The 21,625-nt window shown below is 51.4% G+C and overlaps 2 protein-coding genes across 4 annotated transcripts in view; both read left to right on the top strand.

Moving 5' to 3' along the window:
- Nucleotides 1-2,332, top strand: part of PLEKHM1 (pleckstrin homology and RUN domain containing M1) — a 43,812-nt gene extending 41,480 nt beyond the window's left edge. For both annotated transcript variants that reach the window (XM_081271020.1, XM_081271021.1), the window contains exons 10-12: nt 664-727; nt 1,150-1,307; nt 2,029-2,332. In XM_081271020.1, coding sequence (XP_081127146.1) covers nt 664-727; nt 1,150-1,307; nt 2,029-2,140 — 334 coding nt within the window. In that variant the 3' untranslated portion in view covers nt 2,141-2,332. The remainder of the gene's footprint in view (nt 1-663; nt 728-1,149; nt 1,308-2,028) is intronic.
- Nucleotides 2,333-6,105: 3,773 nt separating this feature from the next.
- Nucleotides 6,106-21,625, top strand: part of ARHGAP27 (Rho GTPase activating protein 27) — a 32,185-nt gene continuing 16,665 nt past the window's right edge. Inside the window, exons 1-3 of one of the 2 annotated variants that reach the window (XM_081271121.1) lie at nt 6,106-6,325; nt 7,290-7,422; nt 8,659-9,333. In XM_081271121.1, coding sequence (XP_081127247.1) covers nt 8,677-9,333 — 657 coding nt within the window. In that variant the 5' untranslated portion in view covers nt 6,106-6,325; nt 7,290-7,422; nt 8,659-8,676. Of the gene's footprint in view, nt 6,326-6,375; nt 6,512-7,289; nt 7,423-8,658; nt 9,334-21,625 lie in introns of those variants that run through there. The other variant, XM_081271122.1, reaches the window with a different exon arrangement.

The following is a 21,625-nucleotide window of genomic DNA, read 5'->3' as shown; positions in this document are numbered from 1 at the left end:
GTTCCTCCTCTGACTCTTACTGTGTGACCCCAGGCAAATTATTTAAACTCTCCACATTTGCCCATTTTCTCAAAGTGGGAGTTGCAACAGGCTCAGCCTCAGAGCATTGTTGCAAGGACAGATGAGTGACTGAGGGTAAAATCTCAGCCAGTTCCTGGTACTGGCTGTCAGTTTTCATCATCCTCATCCTCATTATTATTTTTTAAAAAAATTTTTTAGTCGCTGATGGGCCTTTGTTTTGTTCATTTATTTATATGCAGAGCTGAGAATCGAACCCAGTGCCTCACACATGCTAGGCAAGCGCTGTACCACTGAGCCACAGCCCCAGCTCCACCCTCATCATTATTAGTTATGTGCTCACAACCTGCCGGGCACTGTACCGAATGCTCTAAATAGATTATTTAATCATCAAAAACAATTTCACTTCTTAGAGGAAGATACCTGAGGTTCAGAGATTAAGCAACTTGCCCAAGGACCCACCAGCTGGTTAGTTTACCTGGGAGGCCAGGGCAAGTCTGGTCCAGCTGACTTGTGCTCTTAGCCCTGCCTGGCGAGGCAGGAGGGTTTTGGTTGGCTAGCATTGCTGAGGGAAGGAAAACAGACAATGCAGGGTGGCCCAGCCTCCAAAGCCCTTCTGAGGAAGCTCTTGTGTTTTCTTTGCAGGCTCAACCATAGGAATTATCTCTTAGAGTCTCCCCACAAGTTCAGTGTCGCTGACCTCCAGCAGGTAAACGTGTCCAACTCTCCCCAAATCTCTATAGAGAGGCCTCATTCCTGGAGAAATCAGAAAAAGAGATGGAAGAGGGGTGTTTCCGAATATTGAGACCAGATAGCAGTGTTCAACTTTTTCACATCTCAGAATGGGCCTTCCTGCTGCCCCAGTACATCCTGGGCAGTGACAGACTCCCCTGGTTCCCTGGCAGGCAGCAGACTCTAGAATCCTGGGTTGAAAGTGTAGGACACTGCTTTGCTCAAGAGAATGGAGTAGATTTGGATCTCATCTGTAAATCCAGTAACTCCCCATGACAGATACAGCCCAATTTGGGGAAGTCTCCTTGCTCATATAAGAGCTGGAGGCAGTTCCTCTCAGTGGGGAGTCTGGTGCCACAATGCAGCTGCCTGAGGCCAGGCTTGTGCTTATCCCTACAGATTGCAGATGGGGTGTACGAAGGGTTCCTCAAGGCCCTGATTGAGTTCGCCTCCCAGCATGTCTACCACTGTGACCTGTGCACGCAGCGGGGCTTTATTTGCCAGATCTGCCACCACCATGACATCATCTTCCCCTTTGAGTTTGACACCACAATCAGGTATGCATGACACCCACAGCTCTGCACAGCATTATAGGGAGTAGCCCTAGCTTTGCCACTCAGGAACAGTGAACATCCACTCTGTGCCAGAGCCCAGCTGGCAAAGTTGTCTGAAGCAGCCCCTGCCTGGGGCTCTCATGGCTCCCTCCTGTACTGAGCATCCATCACCCTGGAGAAGAGGTGGCTGCCGGTACTGAGAGGGACCCCCACCTCAGTCTGCAAACAAGCTGAGGAGGGACTGAACAAGCTATGGCCCTGGCCCTAAACCCCTGGCACAGAATGGGCACCTATGGGTGGTGCTCGCCACAGCTTCTGCCACTGTAGCGATTGTTCTTATCCCCAGTCATTGCTCATTATCAGAAGCCTCTGAATTGAAAAATTCACCCAGACATGGGGAATAAAAAGCTGCCCCAGGGAGCACATTCCTCCACTTCCAGTGGGTACACCTGCCAGGGTTCAACCCTGCATGGGCCTGGAGCTGTTTTTCAAACTGTGTTTTTAAAAATCACTTAGGGACACTCAGGCAGCACTTGTGAGAAATGAAGTGGATGGAGAATCTCCATGCTTGGCATGGCTGTGATCTCATCATCTAAGGGTAGGGTAGGGGCTGCCAAGAAGAACACAGCCTCACTATGGGATCTGACCAGACCCCTGGCCAGCCCCAACCCCAGGATGGCCTCTAGTCAACTGGCACAAACTGTGCATGCTGCTCTCTCCCCAGGTGTGCAGAGTGCAAGACCGTCTTCCACCAGAGCTGCCAGGCTGTGGTGAAGAAGGGCTGCCCCCGCTGTGCCCGCCGGCGCAAATACCAGGAACAGAACACTCTAACCTAGGCCGATCTCCTCACCCACCCCAAGCCATCCCAGCCGGGTTTGCCATCACCCCAGGCTCCACTTGGTGTCACAGTGTCTCCCCTTTTCAGGAAGACCCTCAGGTGTGACTAGAGAGCATGGGCCTCCCAGAGAAAGCCAGGAAGCCCAATGACATCCCATGGCCTCCCACCTCCCTCTGTCTCAGGAGCAAGGACACCACCAGATGTGGTGCTCAAGGCTCAATGGGGCCTTTCATCAGGCTGGGGTCACCTCACTGTCACACCTCCATTAGGTCTGTTCAAACACTGTGGAAATGAGACTTGGGGGACATTTTCAATTCCACATTCCTGATTAAAAGGTCTAGTTTTTTAAGGTGGGTTTTTTTCCCTTCATATTGCAACAGAAAATATTTTTTTATTCCTGACCCTACACAAGTCACCCAAGAAACCCGGGCCTTCTCACCCTGGTGGATGTGCACACTTAGGCCTGGCCCGAAGGCAGGCAGCCAGCCTGTCAGCGGACAGTGCCTTTCCTTCGTCCTTGCTGGCACTTGCTGCTGACAACTCCAGTGCCACGTGCCAAACTGCTTCCAGCAGGACGAGGTCAGTCCTGATGACCACCTCCTTTCTCTCCCATCTCGACTTCATATCCCCTCGCTTCTCACCTGGAAAGTCCTCCCTTTCTCAGAGTCAGAGCCCCCTCACTCTTCTCTAGTCTGGAGTCATTGTGCAGAAGGGGAAATGACTCAAAACCAGCACTGTCAGCACTTTGAGCCTTCCTCGGTTGGGGGAAGGACTCCATCTTGCCCATTCTCCTCCCCCCACCCACCTTACTCCTGCAAAGATGGGCAGGACCTGCCTCAGACTGACTCTTGAGGTCACACCCCTGCCTGACTGACTCCTGAGTAGGCTGGACCCCAGAGAGAGCAGTGAGCCAAGGGCAGGGGCTGCCTCAGATGTCGTGACTGCCGAGCCCTACCCTGTGGAGAAAGTGACCCTGTCCTTCTGCTGCTGAACTGTGTTGGGACATGCAGAGAAGCTATCCTGTGGGTGCTTCTGCAGCCTCAGTCTTACAAAGCCATGAATTCACAAAGCTGCCCTGGACTTGCCCAGCAAGGGTCTGCCAGGACTTGGAGAATTTCCTTGGAGCGGAATCGGTTTCTGAAGGGGTCCTGGGGGCTGGATGGGAGCCTGGAGTTCCCCTCTAGGCATGTCTAGATCCTTGAAGTTTGGGGAGCGTGGGTGGTCTCTGCAGCCTTCCCCTCCTCTCCTGGATCCAGCAGGCTCCTCTCACTGTCTCACCTGCCCTCAGCTTGGAGTCAGAGGCCTCAGGTGGAGATGTACCTGTCACTGTCAAGAGGTGAGCCTTCCCCCATCCTCCCTGGAGTGATGGAGCTGCTGAGTCACCCACCCAGCCCCACAGGGTTGGATGAATTGTGCAATAGAACAAAGGAGACAGTAGGCAGGCAGCGGAGGCTGCCACATAGCTCCTGTGTCCCCATTGTGGAAGGTGGTGCACACCTGTGCCCAGAACACCAAAGCTTCTTGAGCCAGGAAGTGTGACCATATCCCTACCCCACCCACCTCCCATAGCCAGCATTAACTCTCCCCTGTAAACACGGCCTGATTAGAGCTATCACTGCCCCAGGTCCCTGAGTGGGCAGGAGTCTGGCCTGCTGTGGGCCTTGGTCCTGGGTGTACATTCCATATGGTGCCCTGGGAGGCAGCAGGAGTGAGGCCCTGATTGATGGGGCCTCCTCACCCCTGGGATTATGTGCATTAGAGCTGCCCTCTCCTCTGTTACCAAAAAGCTGCTAATGCTGTTGGATGAGTTGACTCTTACCCTCCACCTCCAGTGGAAAGCCGAGGTGAACCTCAGCAGTGCCCACACTATTCTTAAAATGTTATTTTATGCAATAAACTTTCTAGAAAGTAGGGCTCTGGCCCTGAGATTTTGCAATGTATTGAAGGAACTGCAGCTGTGTGATATTTGAGTGATTTTGCAGTAAAGACCTGATCTTTCTAATCACCATCTGACTTCTGAATCCTAACTCATGGGAGGTGGGGAAACCAGCCATCATAACCATTGGATGAGCCCCCCACTTACCCATTAGCCCCTGGGCACAGGGAGGTCTCCAGGTCACTGAAGAACACTTGGAGGCAGCAGCTATGTACCAGGAGTGGCCATCAAGAAAAGAGCCCATATATGACAGTGTACAGTCCCATCCTTCACGCCCAGGAGTTGAGATCCTCCCTGGGATGGGATTTCAGGGACTTTGGGGAGGTTCACTCATACATTCATCTGTGACAACTGAAGCTGACTCCCCCATGGCTTCTTTTCCTGAGCCTTAAATGTCAACACAGCCCCTTGACACTGATCTCGGACACGGCAGGAATTCTTGGAGAAATAAAGCAGTGTGGAAGGGATGGGTGGGAGGGGAGCAGGTGACTTGAGCAGAGCCCCAGAATCATGAATCTTGGATTTAGGGCTCAAAGTGGCTTTTATTTGGTTGCCAGCCTTTCTCACAAGTTCCACAAGCCCCTGGGGTCGGGGTGGGGGGGACTCTAGGGGGAAGCCCCCCACTGTCCATGTAAGAACAAAAGAAGGAAACAGACTTAATTCCCAGAAAGTCAGTTTGCAGGAAAATGGAGCAGAAAAGAATAACATTCAGGTCTGCAGTTTCCTGCCATTGAAGATCCCTTTCAACCCATCATGGAAACCCTCTGCCCATCCATGAGCCCCAGCTTCCTCCAAGGGTCTTCCCTCTTCCAGGGGCAGTAAAGGTAGGCCCAGAGATACAAAGAGGAACTGGGTTTGAGGGCTGGGGGAGGCAGGCCCAGGGGAGGGCCATGGGCATGTGAGCTCATGCTGCCCTGCCCTTGGACTCAACCCAAAGTACCTTTAAGGCCACATGTTTCCCCTTCCTCCCTTTCTACCTAGAGAACAGGAGGTTTGGAGATCACAATTCAACCCCAAAGAGCTTATCTCAGTAAAAGTCGTAATAATAATGAAGTGTGTGTACTTGCCACTGTTCTTAGTGCATCTCATTTTATCTTCTCAGCAAGCCTATAGTAGGTAGGTGTTACTATCCCCAGTTTATTGGAAAGAAAGCTGAGATGCAGACACAAGTCAGTACTCACAATGTCTAAAGGCCAACACAGGACAGAGCTGGACATCAGCCTGCTAGACCCCAAACAAGGAGTACAACCACTACCAGCCACTGCCATCCTACCTAGCCAGGACAGATAGGGAGACCTAAGAGGTGGGGTGGAGGGAGGGTCCAATCCAGTCACTATTTTCTAAGTATGCAGGGCAATGCTGAGTTTTGCTGTGACTGCCTCGGGGATCTTAAGATGCCGTCAGAATTCAGATGCACTGAGATTCTACTAGCACAAGGAGAACTCACTGGTGGGCAACCCCTCACAGGGTCAAAGATGTGGAGGAAATAGGGTTCAAGAAAGAGCATGGCCAGATTCAGTTTCCAATCAAACGCTCAACTCACCTGAAGTACCCAGCTCTCAGCACAAGCATCTAAGGGAGAGGGCACAACTGTTCCTGCCACCCTGAGAGCTGGGACCCACTGGGGCTGGCTTGCCCAAATCTGGAGTGAGTGCAAGGTCAAGTCACAGGAGCAAGCTTGCTTTTCCCAGAGGCAGCAGATTCCAAAAGATAAGACCTCCAAGTGGAGGGCCCTGGAACTGGACTCAAGATGCTGGCCTTCAGGAGATTGTTCTAAGCTTACCCAGCCCACAGATCAGATCTGAGGGTGTCCCTCCTCCCCTACAATATTGGGGGGGAGGGGCGTGAAGGGAGGGAAATCTGGCCAGGAGAATTTAGTGGGAGGCTGCCACCCTCCTTATCCCACCATCCTGGCCCAGCTGCCTCCTTCTCCTCTCTGGAGACAGCCAGGTGTGGCCCAGGAGGTGTAGGGGGGAAGGGGTGGTGTCTCTGCTCCAGAGGCACTGGCCCGGCCCAGAGGGGACAGGAAGCTAGGACACCGGGGATTGTCTCTCCCAACCGCAGCCCAGCCCCAGCCCGGGAGGAAGTTCTGCCGAGTGCTCTCCGTCGGTGCCTCCCTTGTTATATTGTTGAACAGGAAACAGGGCAGCACGGGAGCCGGGTGGTGGAAGAGGGAGCACCGGACACCGAACCCTCGCGCGTCTGTCCGGGCAAGTGGAAGCGAGGCCAGCGGACCGACGCCCTGAGGTGCCAGGACCGGCAGGGCTGGGCGGCGGGGGGGGGGGGTCGAGGAGGGGGAGGGCGGGAAGGGTGCCCCAGGTGGCCTGTCCTCACCCAAGCGCTCCGCGCGCCGCCTCCCCTTCGCACAGAGCTGCGGCGGGAGCTGAGCGAGCCCAGAGGAGGGCCCGGCGGACCGGATCCCCCTGAAGAGGAGTAGGCTAGGGGCTGCTCTCCGTTCGGGGGTGGGAGGAACCAGACCCGGGCCCACAGGGCCGACTCGGGCGTTAGCCCCCTGGTGGCTCCTGTCCCCCGGACAGTACAGGCAGGGTAGGCACCTCCTGATGACCAGTGTGTTCCTGCGCTCCGGGGATCTTCCCCGCTCTCCCATTCCCTCCCTTTCTCCCCGCTCCCACCAGGATCCGGGAAGAAGCTGAGGCGCAGGTCCCCTTCCCACACAGCCCGAGACACTGCTCTTTGGTGGGCGTCTCTGCCCGTGGGAATCTCCCTCCGAGTTTTTCCAGGCTCGGTTGGGTTGCGCCCAGAAAGGTCCTCCGGAGGGCGGAGGTGGGCCCGGAACGGGTAGTACCGGCCATCCGGCTGGAAAGGGCACGAATCTGGTGATTCAGGGTGCAAATGGCCTTACTCGGAATGGGGACGCCCGGAGGAGACAACCTGCTCCAGGAGGGCATTCCCAGAGCCGCTCACCCGCGGGACTCAGGGGCTCGCGGACATCAAATCCCGCGGCTGGTGGAGGCGGGACAGGAGCGGGTCCCTGAGTCCCCTCACTACCCCCCGCGACCCTTCAGACCCAGCCCTCCGGGCTCCCGCCCCTCCCGCATGCCTTCGCTTGTTCTGGGCCCTGTCCTCGATGCACTCCCAAAGGCCCTGGGACAGGCATTATGGATCCTCCTTGTCCTCCCAGGCACAGCTGCATTGGAAATTGGGGACAGCCCTCCTGAGTGTCCCTTTTCTCCTTCCCTCCCCTTGCCAGCTCCTGCTTCGCGCAGTCTCTCCAGCCGTGCCATTGGAAGCCCCGCCCAAGGAGATGACAGAAGCCTAACCTGCAGCCCTTCGCCGGCTCCGCCCATCCAGCCCATGGGCTCCCAGAGGCCCGCCCAGCTAACGTGAGTGCGCAACTGGGATTCAAAGGAAGGGAACGTGGGTGGCGGGGGGGAGGGGAGTCCTCCTCCCCGGAATTTGTTGGTTTAGCTCTGAACTGCTCATGGACCGTGCTTCCCGGGCCCAGTTTGCCCAGTGACTCCCTTTACAAGACTTCCCAGGAGAGGAACTTTTGAGACAGCAGAGTAGGAGCGCTACGGGAACCCCGTCGGACCTTGTTACTGGGGTCTTCCAGCCTCAGCAAGAGACCGGACTCGAGGCTGCTGCTCCCGGCACACCTTTGCGGGGCAGAAGGTGTGGTCGGTCAGTGTAGGAATTTGGAGGGATCCGGCAGTTCCGGAGGAGGCCACCGGCTCTTAGCTTTGATAAAGCACACAAGTGGATTTACAGTTAGTCTCTGAACCCTTCCTTGACACACCGGTAGCCGGGCGGCATCCTGGGAACACCATATGAATAGTCACTGTCACAAAGTGCATTCTTTAGGTTCTACTCGAGGCATTCTGGGGAGGCTACCTGGGAGCTGGAGAGCAGGGAGCGGTGTGGGCCGGTCTGGGCGGGCCGGTCTCCGGGTTCACTTCTGTGAGGAAGCCACTGGGGAAGGAAAGAGAAACCGAGAAAACCGGTTCTCCAGCCTTCGCAGTCGAAGCCCCTACGTCAAGGTCATTGCCCTAAGAGCAGGAACAATTCCAGGGTAGAGCAGCTCAGGGCCGCCCCAAAACCCGAACTTCAACACGACTCCGCGGACCCTGGGGTGCAGACTCCTGGAGGACGGGGAGCCGCGGAGCTTCTCCCGAATTCCTTGTAGGCTGGAGGCGTGTGGGCAGGACCAGGCGGGGAGGGACTGGGGGTGGCGTAAAATGAGCCGCTCTTCCCACTTAAATGACAGGGAAATTGAGCTAAGTCGACGTTTAGGCAGATGTGGTGTCGACCTTATTGCAGGCAATCACCCCGCGTAAGGCAAGGGTTCCAGGCAGCAGAACTAGACCCATATAACCCCCAGTTTCCTCAACATGGGACTGAAGCGAGGCTCAAATTTTATGATCAACCCCACAGAAAGAAGGAAGCTGTCGTAATTCCATTACGGACTATAAGAGAGCCTCAGAGATTACTTTATACAAGTCCCCACTATAAAGATGGAGAGACTAAAGCCCGAACGCAAAGGGCGAGTGCAGGATCCAGACCCAGGTCTTTGTTCCCCTAGTATGATGACTTCAATGGCCCCCTCTCCTGACTGCCCGTAGGAAAACGCGGTGGCCGCGATGGCGGCGGACGTCGAAGGGGACGTGTATGTGCTGGTGGAACACCCTTTCGAGTACACTGGCAAGGACGGGCGCCTCGTAGCCATACAACCCAACGAGCGCTACAGACTGCTGCGCCGTAGCACTGAACACTGGTGGCACGTGCGGCGCGAGCCTGGTGGCCGACCCTTCTACCTGCCCGCACAATATGTGCGCGAGCTGCCCGCTCTTGGCGACCCTGCCGCTGCCCCGCAGTCACCCGCGCCCCACACAAGCCCCGCAGTTCCCGAACCGCTGACCTACGACTACCGGTTCGTGAACTTGTCCGCGCCCACGGGCTCCGATCACACACCCGGGGAACCCCGGGGCCGCGCCAGCTCCCTATGCGCTCCTGTGCGTCGCAGCGGCGCCGCTCAGCGCAGCAGCCTGGCGCCAGGCGGGCCCACCAGCCTGTACGCGCGACCCTCGGCGCCAGTGCGCCCAGCGCAGTCCCTGGACGACCTGGCGCGCACCGCCGCGCCCCCTGCCGGCCTCCTAGGAAGCGCAGGCCGCTTCAAGGCCTGCAGCGTGGCGGGATCCTGGGTGTGCCCAAGGCCCCTGGCGCGCAGCGACTCGGAGAACATCTACGAGGCCATCCCGGATGTGCGCAGCCCTCAACGCGAAGAGATCCCGGAGCAGGTAAGGCGCTGTGAGCCGGGTGCCGGGAGCCGGGCCGCACCCTCCTGATGCCCACCGCAGTGTCCACGGGCTTTGGTTGAGCTCTCTTTCCTCGACTATGAAACAAGTGGTCAGGCTCAAAACGCCTTATCTGCAATTCCTAAATGGCAAAGTTCCTTGGAAGCCCAAATGTTTCTATAATTCAACTGGTGGCAAAATTGGTCTTGGAGCTGATTTGGAGTCTTTACTAACCCCACTAGTGTGACTATTCATGTTTTGCTGCAGAAATGAAAATGAGATTGATTACAGGGTATTGCCCCAAGCTGTGCCAGGAGGTTACACATCCTATGGCATTTGCATGTCCAGTATTACCATACTAAAACCCCCACCAATCTGTATTCCCCAATGCATCTGCTATGGGTCCATAGATCTCTGCTGCTCTACACGCCTCGCCTTTCTCCAGAGAGTTTGAGCGGGAGAGAGGTCAGATGAGTTGGTGGATGTGAAAGTCACGCACCGCTTCCCTTTTGGGCTGCTTCCAACGTTTCAGTTCCTTTAAAAAAAAAAAAAAAAACTCTTGATGGGTTTGTTTCAGAGAAAAGTCCAGTTATTGCGAGGGTGCCCCCCCTCCCTTCAGAATCCGATTGTGTTAGTTTGAGAAATCGAAAATACCATACGTTTTTAAAATACTCTTACATCCTCACAATACTCCGACGGCCCTCACATCTTGAACTTTAGGAACTTTTCGGGCACAGGGGCGGGGTGGGGGAAGGTGCTCCAAACCCTTTCTGACATCTGCCACCAGCTGGGGAATAATGTAGCCAACTCACTTCCTCTCTCAGGGTCTCAGTTTGTTCTTTAGCGCAAAGGTAGGGGGCGAAAGGAAAACCTCCGAGGCCCGAGAGCCTCCGGTTTCTTTGTATTTGGTTGTAATCTCAATAAACACGGACGCTTGCACGTGCCAGTACTGAGTTTGGGGTGCCCAGACCTAGGCGGCAGTCAGGGTTGGCCGGCTGCGGGGTCAACCCGCTTCCGGGTCAGCCCTCAGTCCCGTCTCGTGACCATGCAGAGTTCAGGTTTGAAACTACAGACTCGAATTTGACTCTGCTGGGTCACCCGCCAGCCGCTGACGAGCCACTTAGCTCCCTCAGGCTCCGTGTCTTTGTGTGTAAACGCATTAGGTTGTTGCGAGCCTTAAACGAGGTGAGGTGTGGAAGGTCTTGGCACGCAAAGCAGAAGGTCCACCAAGGCCCCCTGGGCGCCCGGGTCCGAAGTTCTTCCCCTGAGATCCGCGTGGCTTTGCTCAGGGTTCTACAGGGCATCCCGCTCCCTTGTGGCTAGAGCAGGCAACAGCACCTGGCAGGAGCCGACGGGGACTGCAGCGGGTCTGGTGCTCTTTACCAGCAGGCCAGGTGGCCTCTCTAGGACAGGTGACTGGAGGCCAGCTCTCTATCCCCTGGGTCCCCTCCATTCCTGGGCAGGCTCCTGGTGGCGGCATACTTTCAAGCCTCTAACATTCTCTGTCCTAGCGATGGTGGGAGTGTGCCCGCCCTTGAGAGGTACATGTCTGGAAGTGGGGGAAGGGTCTTGCCCTCTGAACCCTCTCGCCTGACCCAGAGATTGAGCACTGAGTGTAGTGAGGAGCAGGGAGTGATTGACCCCATATCCCCGATGCAGGACTCTGCAGTCTGCTCAAGAGCCATTAATCCAGGGCTTCAGACCAAAGGAAGGTCCCCAGATCCCAGCATTTGCTGAGAAATCACCCAGCACCAGGATCACTTCCCAGTTTTACCTTTGCCCCTCCTTCTTCCTGCTCCCAGCAAATTCCCAGTTGCAGTGATTTGGGACGCCCAAATGGTGGGGGTGGTACTTACACAGAGAGAAACTGGGACATCTTCCAGACACTTCAGTTTGGGGCAGAGAGCTGCTGCCTGGCTCCTAATTCACTGTGTGACCTCAAAAATGTGCTTAGTGTCTCTGGTCTTCTTTCCTCCTCTGTGGGACGAATATAACAATAACACAGCCCCTGTGATTGTGCTTTACCCAAGGTCAGCAGTGGCTCTCCCTGACACCTTGTTCCCAACAAACTCCAGGGGTGGGGAGTTAGTTGTCCCCTGGGAAGGAAACCCCACCCCAGCCCTTCCTTGTTCCAAACAGCATTTCAGGAAGGAATTTCCTGAAAGGTGAGCCTGCCTGTTTCCCCCTCCTCCGCCTCCCTGATTCCCCAGGTCCAATGGATCCTCCTTCATTAAGCATGAATTGATTGAACACCTGCCAAGATACAAGTGGGCCATGGGATATAGGCACAGCAGCAGGGATCTAGGCACAGGGGCAGCCCTGGGGAACTCCTTCTTTGGGACAGGAAGCTGGTAGGAGAGGACAGATGCTGTTTGTTTGTTTTTAAATATTTATTTTTTTAGTTGTAATTGGACATATCTCTATCTATCTATCTATCTATATCTTTATATAATATATCTCTTTAATTAATTAATTTTTATGTGGTGCTGAGGTTCAAACCCAGGTCCTTGCCCATGCTAGTTGAGCGCTCTACCCCTGAGCCACAACTCCCCACCCCCCAGATGCTGTTTTAGTCAGCTTTTTCTGCCGATGTGAACAAAAGACCTGACAAGAACAATTTTAGAGAACAAACACTTTATTTGGTGCTCACAGTTTCAGAGGTCTCAGTCCAAAGATGGCCAGCTCCACTGCTCTGGGCCCAAGGTGAGGCAGAGCGTCATGGTGGAAGAGTGTGGAGGAAGAAAGCAGGACAGGGCCACCAGGAAGCAGAAAGGAGCTTTTGCTCACCAGGGACAAAATATAAACCCCAAAGGCATATCCCCAGTGACCCACCTCCTCCAGCCACACTCTACCTGCCTACAGCTACCACCCAGTTAATCCATTCAAGTGGATTAACACACTGATTGAGTTAAAGCTTTCATAACACAATCTTTCACCTCCAAACTTTCTTGCATTGTCTCTCACCTGAGCTTCTTCGGGACACCTCTCATCTAGACCGTAGCAGATGCCTGCATCCAACACAGCCCAGCCTATCTGTGAGGGGGCTGCAGTGCAGCCTGGGCAGAAGAGGTGTGGACATGAGTACACATTTGGTCCCTTGCAGCCCCACACACCCCACGCGGTGGGTGCTGGGAGCGGAGCTTGGGGCTGGATGGGTGGTGCCTGTTGAGGAGGGAAGACTTTGCCAGGAATTTGAACTTTATCCTGCAGCTGTTGGAAGGCTCTTAGCAGAGAAGGGAGTGGGATTGAGAAAAGACCTCTCTGTATCCACAGCTGCAAGAGTGGCCTAGGCACAAAGTGGTGACAGGAGGATCTATCTGGAGGCAGTGGGCTGGGGGTTGTGGTCAGGCTGAACCCTAGCACAGCAGCTCACACCAGGAGGCTGACAGTAGTGCTGCTGCTTCTCCAGGGGATCTGATTGGGGAGGAGCCAGGTGGAGAGAAGATGGGGACTTCCTTAATTCCTTGGCAAAGGGAGGGAAAGAAAGGCAGAGAGAATTAGAGCGAATTACATTTCATGCGTTTATAATTATGTCAAAATGAATCCTAATGTTATGTATAACTAAAAAAGAATCAATAAAAAATAAATAAAGAGGAGCAGAAGGGAGACAGAGTCAGGGGACAAGAAGGAAAAGCAGGAGAGTGCTGACCCGGAAGCCGAGGAAGAGTCCAGAAGAAAGGGGGCAATGGGAAGGTCAAGTTAGATAAAGGACACAGGGTATTTATTGGAAGTGGGCACCAGCAGGCCAGTGGTCAAAGGGAGGATGAAGGGAGGGACCATGGGTCAGAGTCCAGGCAAGGATGTGGGCTGACCACTGGGGAAGGGGAGACCCTGCATGGACAGAGGTGGAGGGTGGAGACTTCCCTGGGTTTAAGTGGATGGACAGGACATGGGAGACGGGAGGCTGGGGCTGGGGAAGAGGTAGAGATGAAGACGGGATCCTTGGAAGAAAGGAGTGGCTCAGAACAGAGGGGCAAGGATGTGCAGATGGAAGTCACAGAGTCACCAGGGAGTGTGAAGGGACATCCATCTCTCAAGCTTAGTCTATCAACTCAGGGCTGTCACTTGGCAGGGCCAGAGACCCCACAGAAGAGCCGAGCCACTCCTACAGATGGCATTTTATAGCCTTCTCGGTCACCACTTACCCAAGTAGCACAGATGAGTGCCTGGTGTGGGCTGGTTGCCAGGCTGGACATGCGGAGCTCAAAACGTGTAAGACATCTCCACAGGGCTTCAGTCCTGTGGGCTCAAAGGCCAGGACACAGGGCCAACCTCCTGACGACAGGGAAGGCAGTGCAGGTGCACCCATTTGCCCAGAGAGGAAACAGGTTCAGAGAGGTTTAGTGACTGGCCAAAGGTTCCACAGCCCATAACTGGCTGTTTCATGTCAGTTCCAGGCCTCCCCCAAACCCCACCCTGGTCATTTGGCCCAGTCTCAGCCAGGTACCCTTCGGGATTGGCTGCCCTATTCCCCTGAGCAAAACAGTTCAAATCTAAGACAAGCAAATGTACATTTTTTCTGAGCACCCTGTCTGCAAACCTCTGTGGAGGGAGGGGAGAGGCTGCAGGAAAGGAGGACCTGAATTCCAGCCTTCTCCTGGCTGTCTGCAGCTGGGGAAGCAGCAAGAGAATGAATGCTCCCCAGGACTCCCTTCACCCACCCAGGGAGGCCTCCCAGGGAGCCAGGCCACAGCCAGTGTGACCAGAAACCTCGGAGGCCCCTCCCCTAGAGCCGTGGACCCGATTGGGGATTTCAAGGTGTGGTCACCATCCCCGCCCCGGGCCTCGAGGTGGGAAGGCTCAGGGCAGCAGATCTGGACTGGAGCCCGTCCCTGCTGGCAGGGCAGAGTTACAGCCCAGGCTGCAATTTCTTATGCAAGCAGCCCCGAGGCGCAGGCGCCATACCTGAGCTAGCTGCCCCAACTGGAAGGAGCCCCAGGGCCCTCGTTCCTCCGCCAACTCCAGGAATTGTGAGTGACCTCTGCCTGCTTCTGGGAGTCCTGGGGGAGAAGGGGACGGGTGCTGCAATTTCTTCACTCTTTCCCCTCCTTCCCCGACTCTCCCTCTTCTCTGCACAGTCTCCTGGGACAAACTCCAAGGGTGGCCCCAGGTGGCAGTGATTGAGGTAAAGGCACTGGCCTCAGGACAGACCCACTGGTCCTACTTCCCGGCCAGTTGGGGAGCTCCTGGAAAGGGAGTGGGAAGAGCAGAAAGAGGAGGCCAAGTTGAGGGGACCCAGTGAATCCCCGACAACCCTCCCTCCCAGCTAGGGCAGCAGCCCTGGGTGACTCAGCCGGTTATTTCACTAGTTGGCCCAACTCTCCCACCCCACCCAGGCCTCACCTGTAGCCCCAGGCAGACCTAGAATCCCCAACCCTGCTGCCCCCCCCCCCCCCCCCCCCCGTGACCTGGCTTATGAGAGAGCAGGTTCTCAGGGGCTCCCTCTCACCTCCCCCCACATTCTTGGTCCCTAAGAACTCCCTTCCCGCAGGCTGGAAGGTGGCCTGCACTCAGTCATTGAGTCTCTTCAACTCCTAGGCTTTGAGATGGGCCCCAGGACTGGCCACTTACCTGGCCCTTCCTCCTGAGGCCAGCGTTGGACCCATTTTCTCTGCTTTTCCTACAGCTATGTTCAGTAGTGGGAGGAGAGGGGCCCAGTGCTGACAGCCAGCCCCAGTCAGTGCCAGGCCCTGGGGCCCAACAAGGCCCATGATCATGACCAGAGGTAGCTAGGGGTCGGGAACATGGTCAGGGCTCCATGCCAGAGTGTTGGGGAGATTCTGAGCTGAGTCTGGGCTGAAGGGAACATGGTGTTGGTTGGTGTCTAGGGGAAATGGGGCTGTTAGGCCCTGGGGCCCAGGGGCATAAGAGAACTTGGTTCAATTTGGGAAGCTGTGTGTCCAAATTGAGGAAGGATTCTGGTGTGGGGGGATTTCCAGAGCTGCTGCCTAGACAAGAGGGTGCCTGCAGGACCTCTGTCAGGCTGTGGGCTCTTTGGCTATAGACCCTGCACAGATAGATGGATCAAATCAGGAGGGGAGGTCCTCCTGGCCAGAGGTCCCCTGGGAGTCATGCAGGTGAATGGGGCAGGGGTCCCTGTCCAGTCTTGGGACGCAGAGAGACCAGCAGAGGCTGCCTCCACATCTTTCAGCCTCTTTCCTTCTTTATCATACAACCGGAGCACTCCTGGCCGGCAGGGCCTGTCTGAATGTGGAAATTACTATATCCCCCTATAAATGGTTGAACCTCATTATTAATGTTTAGATAACAGGGAAGTTTCTATCTATTTCCTGATAGCACTTGAGTTTCTTTCCCTTGGCCGGCTTTCTGAGGCTCCGTGTGAGGGGCATCTCTGGGTGCCGACATCAGTGCTTCCTGCTGTTTCACCCCTATGTGCAGAAATCGAGTAACTGGCAGGTGCTGCACTGGGCACTGGGAAGACAATGGAAAGTAAGGCCCTGCCCTCAGGTAGCTTGCTGTCCAGGAGGAGAGACTGACCATCCAGTCTACAGTTATGATAGGGTGTGGCGGACACCTCTGCATGGAGCTGTGATGGGGGACATTGGAGAAGGTCTCCTCCAGGATCTTGTTGGCAGAAAAAATCTAGAAATGCTTCCTGGAGGAGGAAGGTGATGTCAGAGATGAATCCTAGAGGCTTCTACAATTCTCTCCATGAACCCCTCTGGACCTGTGTGGCTTTTCTGTGGCAGACTTCTTTCTCTTTCTCTTTGGTGGTGATTAATCTAGTCAAGTTTTCTACTAGTTCTCTAGTTAATTTGGAGATATATATTAGGAAAGCATTCATTTTCTTTAGATTTGTGAAATCTCCACTTTAGAAAGTTATCACACATTATTTTGTGGCCAAGTAAATGACTTCTGTTTTTCATAGACATATAGGAAAATTGCATATTAAGGGATATAAATTTGGTTCCATGTGGATCAAATCAAGTTTGTTGATTGTATTATTCAAACATGAATTTCCTTGCTGTTTTGTTTTGTTTTGGATTTTGTTTCTTATAGAGGTTTGTTAAAGTTCCCGTTCAAATTGACTCTATGAAGTGCTTGTGCTTTTCATAGTCTTGCTTTTTATATTGAACTTCAGTACTATTGGGAGTGCAGACTTAGGCTCTTTTTTTTTGGTACCAGGGATTGAACTCAGGGGCACTTGACCACTGAGTCACATCCCCAGCCCTATTTTGTATTTTATTTAGAGACAGGTGTTAGACCAGGACACAAGAAAAGACCACTGACTCCAATTAAAATCAAATTAAAGCAAGCTTATTATTTCAACCGTAGCCGGGCTGCCTCTCCCACCCAAAACTGCGGGAACAAGACAGCAGCCGCAGCTTTCCTGTAGCCCAGCTTTATAGCCCAGAAAGTTACACAAAGGGGGCTTACAGATAACAGAACTCTGACGAGAATAACACTAATGGTAGTTTACATTCTTGCTGGCCCCGGCATCAGAATTTATGAAGGTCATTAGAGCCTCAGAGAGGGTCGTTATCTGGCCAGGGAAGGCCAAGATTTATGAGGCCTCACTAAAGTTTCAGAGAGGGCTGCTATCTGGTCAGAGAGCCAGGCATGGGTGAGTTCAAGGCACGGGCAGGCATTCCAAGCAGGTTCAGAATTTGCAGTAATTTATAGTAAAGCCAAAATTATCTTTTCATGGCTTTGTGGCGAGATGGCTCCCAATTTTAAGAAAAAATCAGGTTGGGTCTATCAACAGGGTCTCCCTGAGTTGCTTAGCACCTCACTTTTGCTGAGGATGGCTTTGAACTTGCGATTCTCCCGCCTTAGCCTCCTGAGCAGTTGGAATTACAGGCCAGTGCCACCAAGTGCTGAGATTTTGACTCTTCTGGCCATCACACTTGCCTTTGTACCATCTCGCAGTGTCTTCTTCATCTTGTTTCAGAACTTAGCCTTATATTTCACGTTCCCAGGATCAATGTGGCCACTCTTTATTTTAATCAATTTTATTTTGTATTTTTTAGAACCTGCCTAGTATCTTTTGGTATCCTTTTATTTTCAATCATATCACTTTGGTTTTAAGTGTGTGTGTGTGTGTGTGTGTGTATATATATATATATATGTTTTTTTTTTTTTTTTCCAGATGAGGTAGTGCACTCTTTAACTTGAGAGGCTGAGGCAGGATGATCAGAAGTTCGAGGCCAGCCTTGGCCTGTTAATGTGATCTGTCTCAAAATGAAATAAAAAGGGCTGGGGACGTGGCTCAGTGGTAGAGCGCTTGCCTACCCTGCAATAGCCTCTGGGTTGAACCCCCAGATCTCCAGCCCCACGGGGAGGGAGGCAGTGTGTTTCTTGTTTATATCATATCACTGTATTTTTAAACCCAAGCTAACTGTCTTTCAATGGGAGAGTTCCCTCTGCCCACATTTCATTCAACAACTGATTTCCTGCTCTTGCTTTTATTGCTTCTGGCTTATTTTGCGTGTGTCAGTTGACCTTGTGGGTTCTTTCCCCTTCAATCAGGCTGCTGGTGGTTTCACTTTTCTTCCTGCTATGCTTTCCAGTTTATTGACGGCTTCTGCCCCCTTCCCTGGGGTTCCTAATCAAACATACGTTTTATAGGATGTGCCAGATGGGATTCTTCTTGGCACTCCCATCTGGAACTCACAGAACCTGTCCATCTGTAGACTACGGTCTTCTGCAGCTTAGGAGGATCTGTTTGTTGCACAATTATTGTTTTTTTTTTTTCATCTGTAGGTTAGCTCTGGGCGCTCCTACCTTCCTCTTTATTTCTATCTCTATGTATTTCTGCTGTGACTTTTGAGATATTTTTTCAACTTGATTTTCCAAGCCACAAATTTTGAATCTCAAGAGTGAATATCTTTTTTAAAAATTTTTTTGTAGTTGTAGATGGACAGCATGGCTTTATTTTATTTGTTTATTTATTTATTTTTATGTGATGCTGAGGATGGAACTCAGTGCCTCACGCACGGTAGGCAAGTGCTCTGCCATTGAGCTATGACCCCAGCCCAAGAGTGAATATCTTTTAAAAAAAAAAGTGAATATGTGCTCCTTCAATGAGTACAATGACATAAGGCCTAAAACAATCCTTTTTAAAACTTTGTGCTTAGCCAGGCACAGTGGCGCACATCTGTAATCCACGAGACTTGGGAGGCTGAGACGGGAGCATCTCGAGTGCAAAGCCAGCCTCAGCCAGCTTAGCAAGACCCTGTCTTAAAAAAAAAAAAAATTAAAGGACTGGGGATGTATCTCAACTCATTGGTAAAGTTCCTGTGGGTTCAATCTCCAGTACCAAAAACAAAAACAAAAAACTTTGTGTTTGACTTGAATCCCCTTACAAGTTCTTGTTTTTTTATTCTGATTGTAATTATATTTTCTAGTCCCTCTATCTGCCAATAGACTTGGATAGTTTTAACTGGTAACATATTTACAGTTTTTTAAATCAAAGCCATAAAAGTGGCCCCCACACCTATAATCCCAGTGTCTCAGGAGGCTGAGGCAGGAGGATCATGAGTTCACAGCCAGCCTCAGCAAGAGCAAAGTACTAAGCAACTCAGTGAGACCCTGTCTCTAAATAAAATACAAAATAGGGCTAGGGATGTGGCTCAGTGGTCAAAAGTGTCCCTGGGTTCAATCCCCAGTACTCAAAAAATATACTTTTATTTTTACTATATATATAGTAAAAATCCCACCTGCACCACTGCTCCCTCTCTATCAGCTCCAAGCTTACCACTCTCCTTCATTCTTTCTCTATTTTTTCCAGAGTTCCTTTATACAAATACGAACAAGTACAAATAGATAACCGATGACTTGGTTTCTGTGCCTCCTACATGCAGGTAGTGTGCTGCACACACTTTCCCACACCTTGTTTCTTTACACCTTTTTATAACTGTGTACCTTGGAGATTTGTATATACAGAGGATCCTTCCTCCTTTTTATAGCTACTTGGTTTTTCATTGCAGGGATGTATCATAATTCATTTAACCAATCTTCTATTGATAAATGCTTGCATAGTTTACCATTTTTTTCTTATTACAGACAAGGCTATAAGAACAATCTTTTATACATGTGCATGTACGTGTAAGGAAAATTCCAGAAGGGTTTCTGGGTTAAAGGTTAAATGATAAATCATTGCCAGATTACCATCCATGAGGCTTGTGCCTCTATGCGGATAGACACAAATGAAAGTGTCTGTCCACATCCTTACCAACTGGATGTGGTCAAACTTTTATTTTCTGCCAACCTGATAGTAAAATATGCAGTATTATCCTAAGGTGGCTTGAATTTGCATTTTCTTTCCAATTATTTAAAGGTTGTTGGTTTGTCTTTTTCTGTGAATGTTCTACTCATATTTTTTTTTTCTACCCATGTCCTATTGGGTCAATGGTCTTTTTCTTATTGATTTCTAGGAGCTTTTTCTATATTAGGAAAATACCCCTCTGGCTACATAAGTTGTAATTACCCACCTCCAGGTTTGACTTCTTCTTTTCCTCCTTCCTCCTCCTCCCCTCTTTCTTCTTCTTCCTCCTCTTCTTCATAGCTCTTTCTCCTCCTCCTCCTCTTTTTCTTATTCTTTTGCCCCAGGGTCTCACTCTATTGCCCAGACTAGACTTCAATTCTTGGACTCAACTTGATACTCCAACCCTCAGCCTCTCAATTATCTAGGAGCACACACCACGTCTGGCCAAGTTTTGTCTTTTTTACTTTGATAATAATTATATTTTGCCACAAAAAAAATTATTTAAATTTTTAATTGACACAGTAATTGAACCTATTTATGGGGTGCAGTGTGTCATTTTAATACACTCTACAATGTGTGATGACCAGGGTAACTGGAATATCTGTCATCTGAGACATCTAGCCAAGTCCTCTCTTCCAGCTCTTTTTAAATATTCAATTAATTGCCATCACCCATAGTTTTTCCTGTGCTATAGAATGCTAGAAATCATTCCTCCTGGACAATTGCACCCCATATCTATCTGCCACCCTCTCTCATCAACCCTCCCCCACACCCTTCCAGGCTCTGGTACCCACTGTTCTATTCTCTGCTTCAAGATCATCATTTCAGCTTCTACATATAAGTGAGTGCGAGCGGTATTTGTCATTCTGTACCCATTTACTTTATTCACCTATGATGGGATTTCATTCTTTTTGTGGCTTATCAGATTCCATTGACTATATACAACATTTTTATTCATCAGTGAGAGGACATTTAGGTTGGTTCCATTTCTTGGCTATTGCAGTTAATGTGCAAGTACGATGGCTCTTCACCACATTGATTTCAATTCCTTTGGATATATACTCAGTAGGGGAACTGCTGGAGCATATGGTTGTTCTATTTCCAGGGTGGTTCCCCCCACACAGGTACTAGAGATTTAACCCAGGGGTGCTTTACATCCCCAGCCCTTTTTATTTCTGAGACAGGGTCTCACTAAGTTGCTTAGAGCCTTGTTAAGTTCTGAGGCTGGCCTCAAACTTGCCATCCTCCTACTTCAGCCTCCCAAGTCACTGAACTTACAGGCATGTGCACCACCACACCCAGCTATTTCTAGGTTTTTGAGGAACCTTCATACTGGTTTGCATAGTGGCTGTGCTAATTTACACATCTGCTGACCGACCATGCATGGAAGTTTCTCTGCATCTTCACCAGCACTTTTTTTTTTCTTATAAATTTTCTTGCTGTGCACCGTGGCACATATCTGTAGTTCCAGTTACTTGGGAGGCTGAAGTGGGAGGATCCCTTGAGCCCAGGAGTTTGAGACCAGCATGGGCAACATAGCAAGACTATAAGGAAAAAAACATTTTCTTCGAAGATATTTGCATAATCAAGGGTACCAATTATTTATTTTATGGCTTTTAGAGTGTGAGTCTTTGTTATAGATTCTTTTGAATTGTTATAGGTCAACTAAGACTTTGTCTCTCTCTCTCTCTCTCTCTCTCTCTCTCTCTCTCTGTGTGTGTGTGTGTGTGTGTGTGTGTGTGTGTGTGTGGAGAGAGAGAGAGAGAGAGAGAGACTCAAGTCACTTAACAATGGCAGCATATTCTGAGAAAGGCCTAGTTCCGTGACCTATGGCCAAGTAAACACCTAGATTACACTTCACATACCTAGATCTCTCAATCACTCCAGTGACCTGCTGATGAGGTCAAGAGCTGTGGTAAAACCTAGATAAATGGGGCCACTATAGTATATCGCAGGGGAACTATTTCCCAGAAAACTTTTTTTTAATAACTAGAAGGCAAACATAGACATTTTTTTTATAAGTAGAAGGCAAAAGCATAGGGTAGTAAATAGATAACCAGTAACATA

The sequence above is a fragment of the Spermophilus citellus genome (assembly GCF_964194105.1).
Source record: "Spermophilus citellus genome assembly, chromosome: 17".
NCBI lineage: Eukaryota > Metazoa > Chordata > Mammalia > Rodentia > Sciuridae > Spermophilus > Spermophilus citellus.
This window is presented reverse-complemented; position numbering and strand designations above follow the sequence as displayed.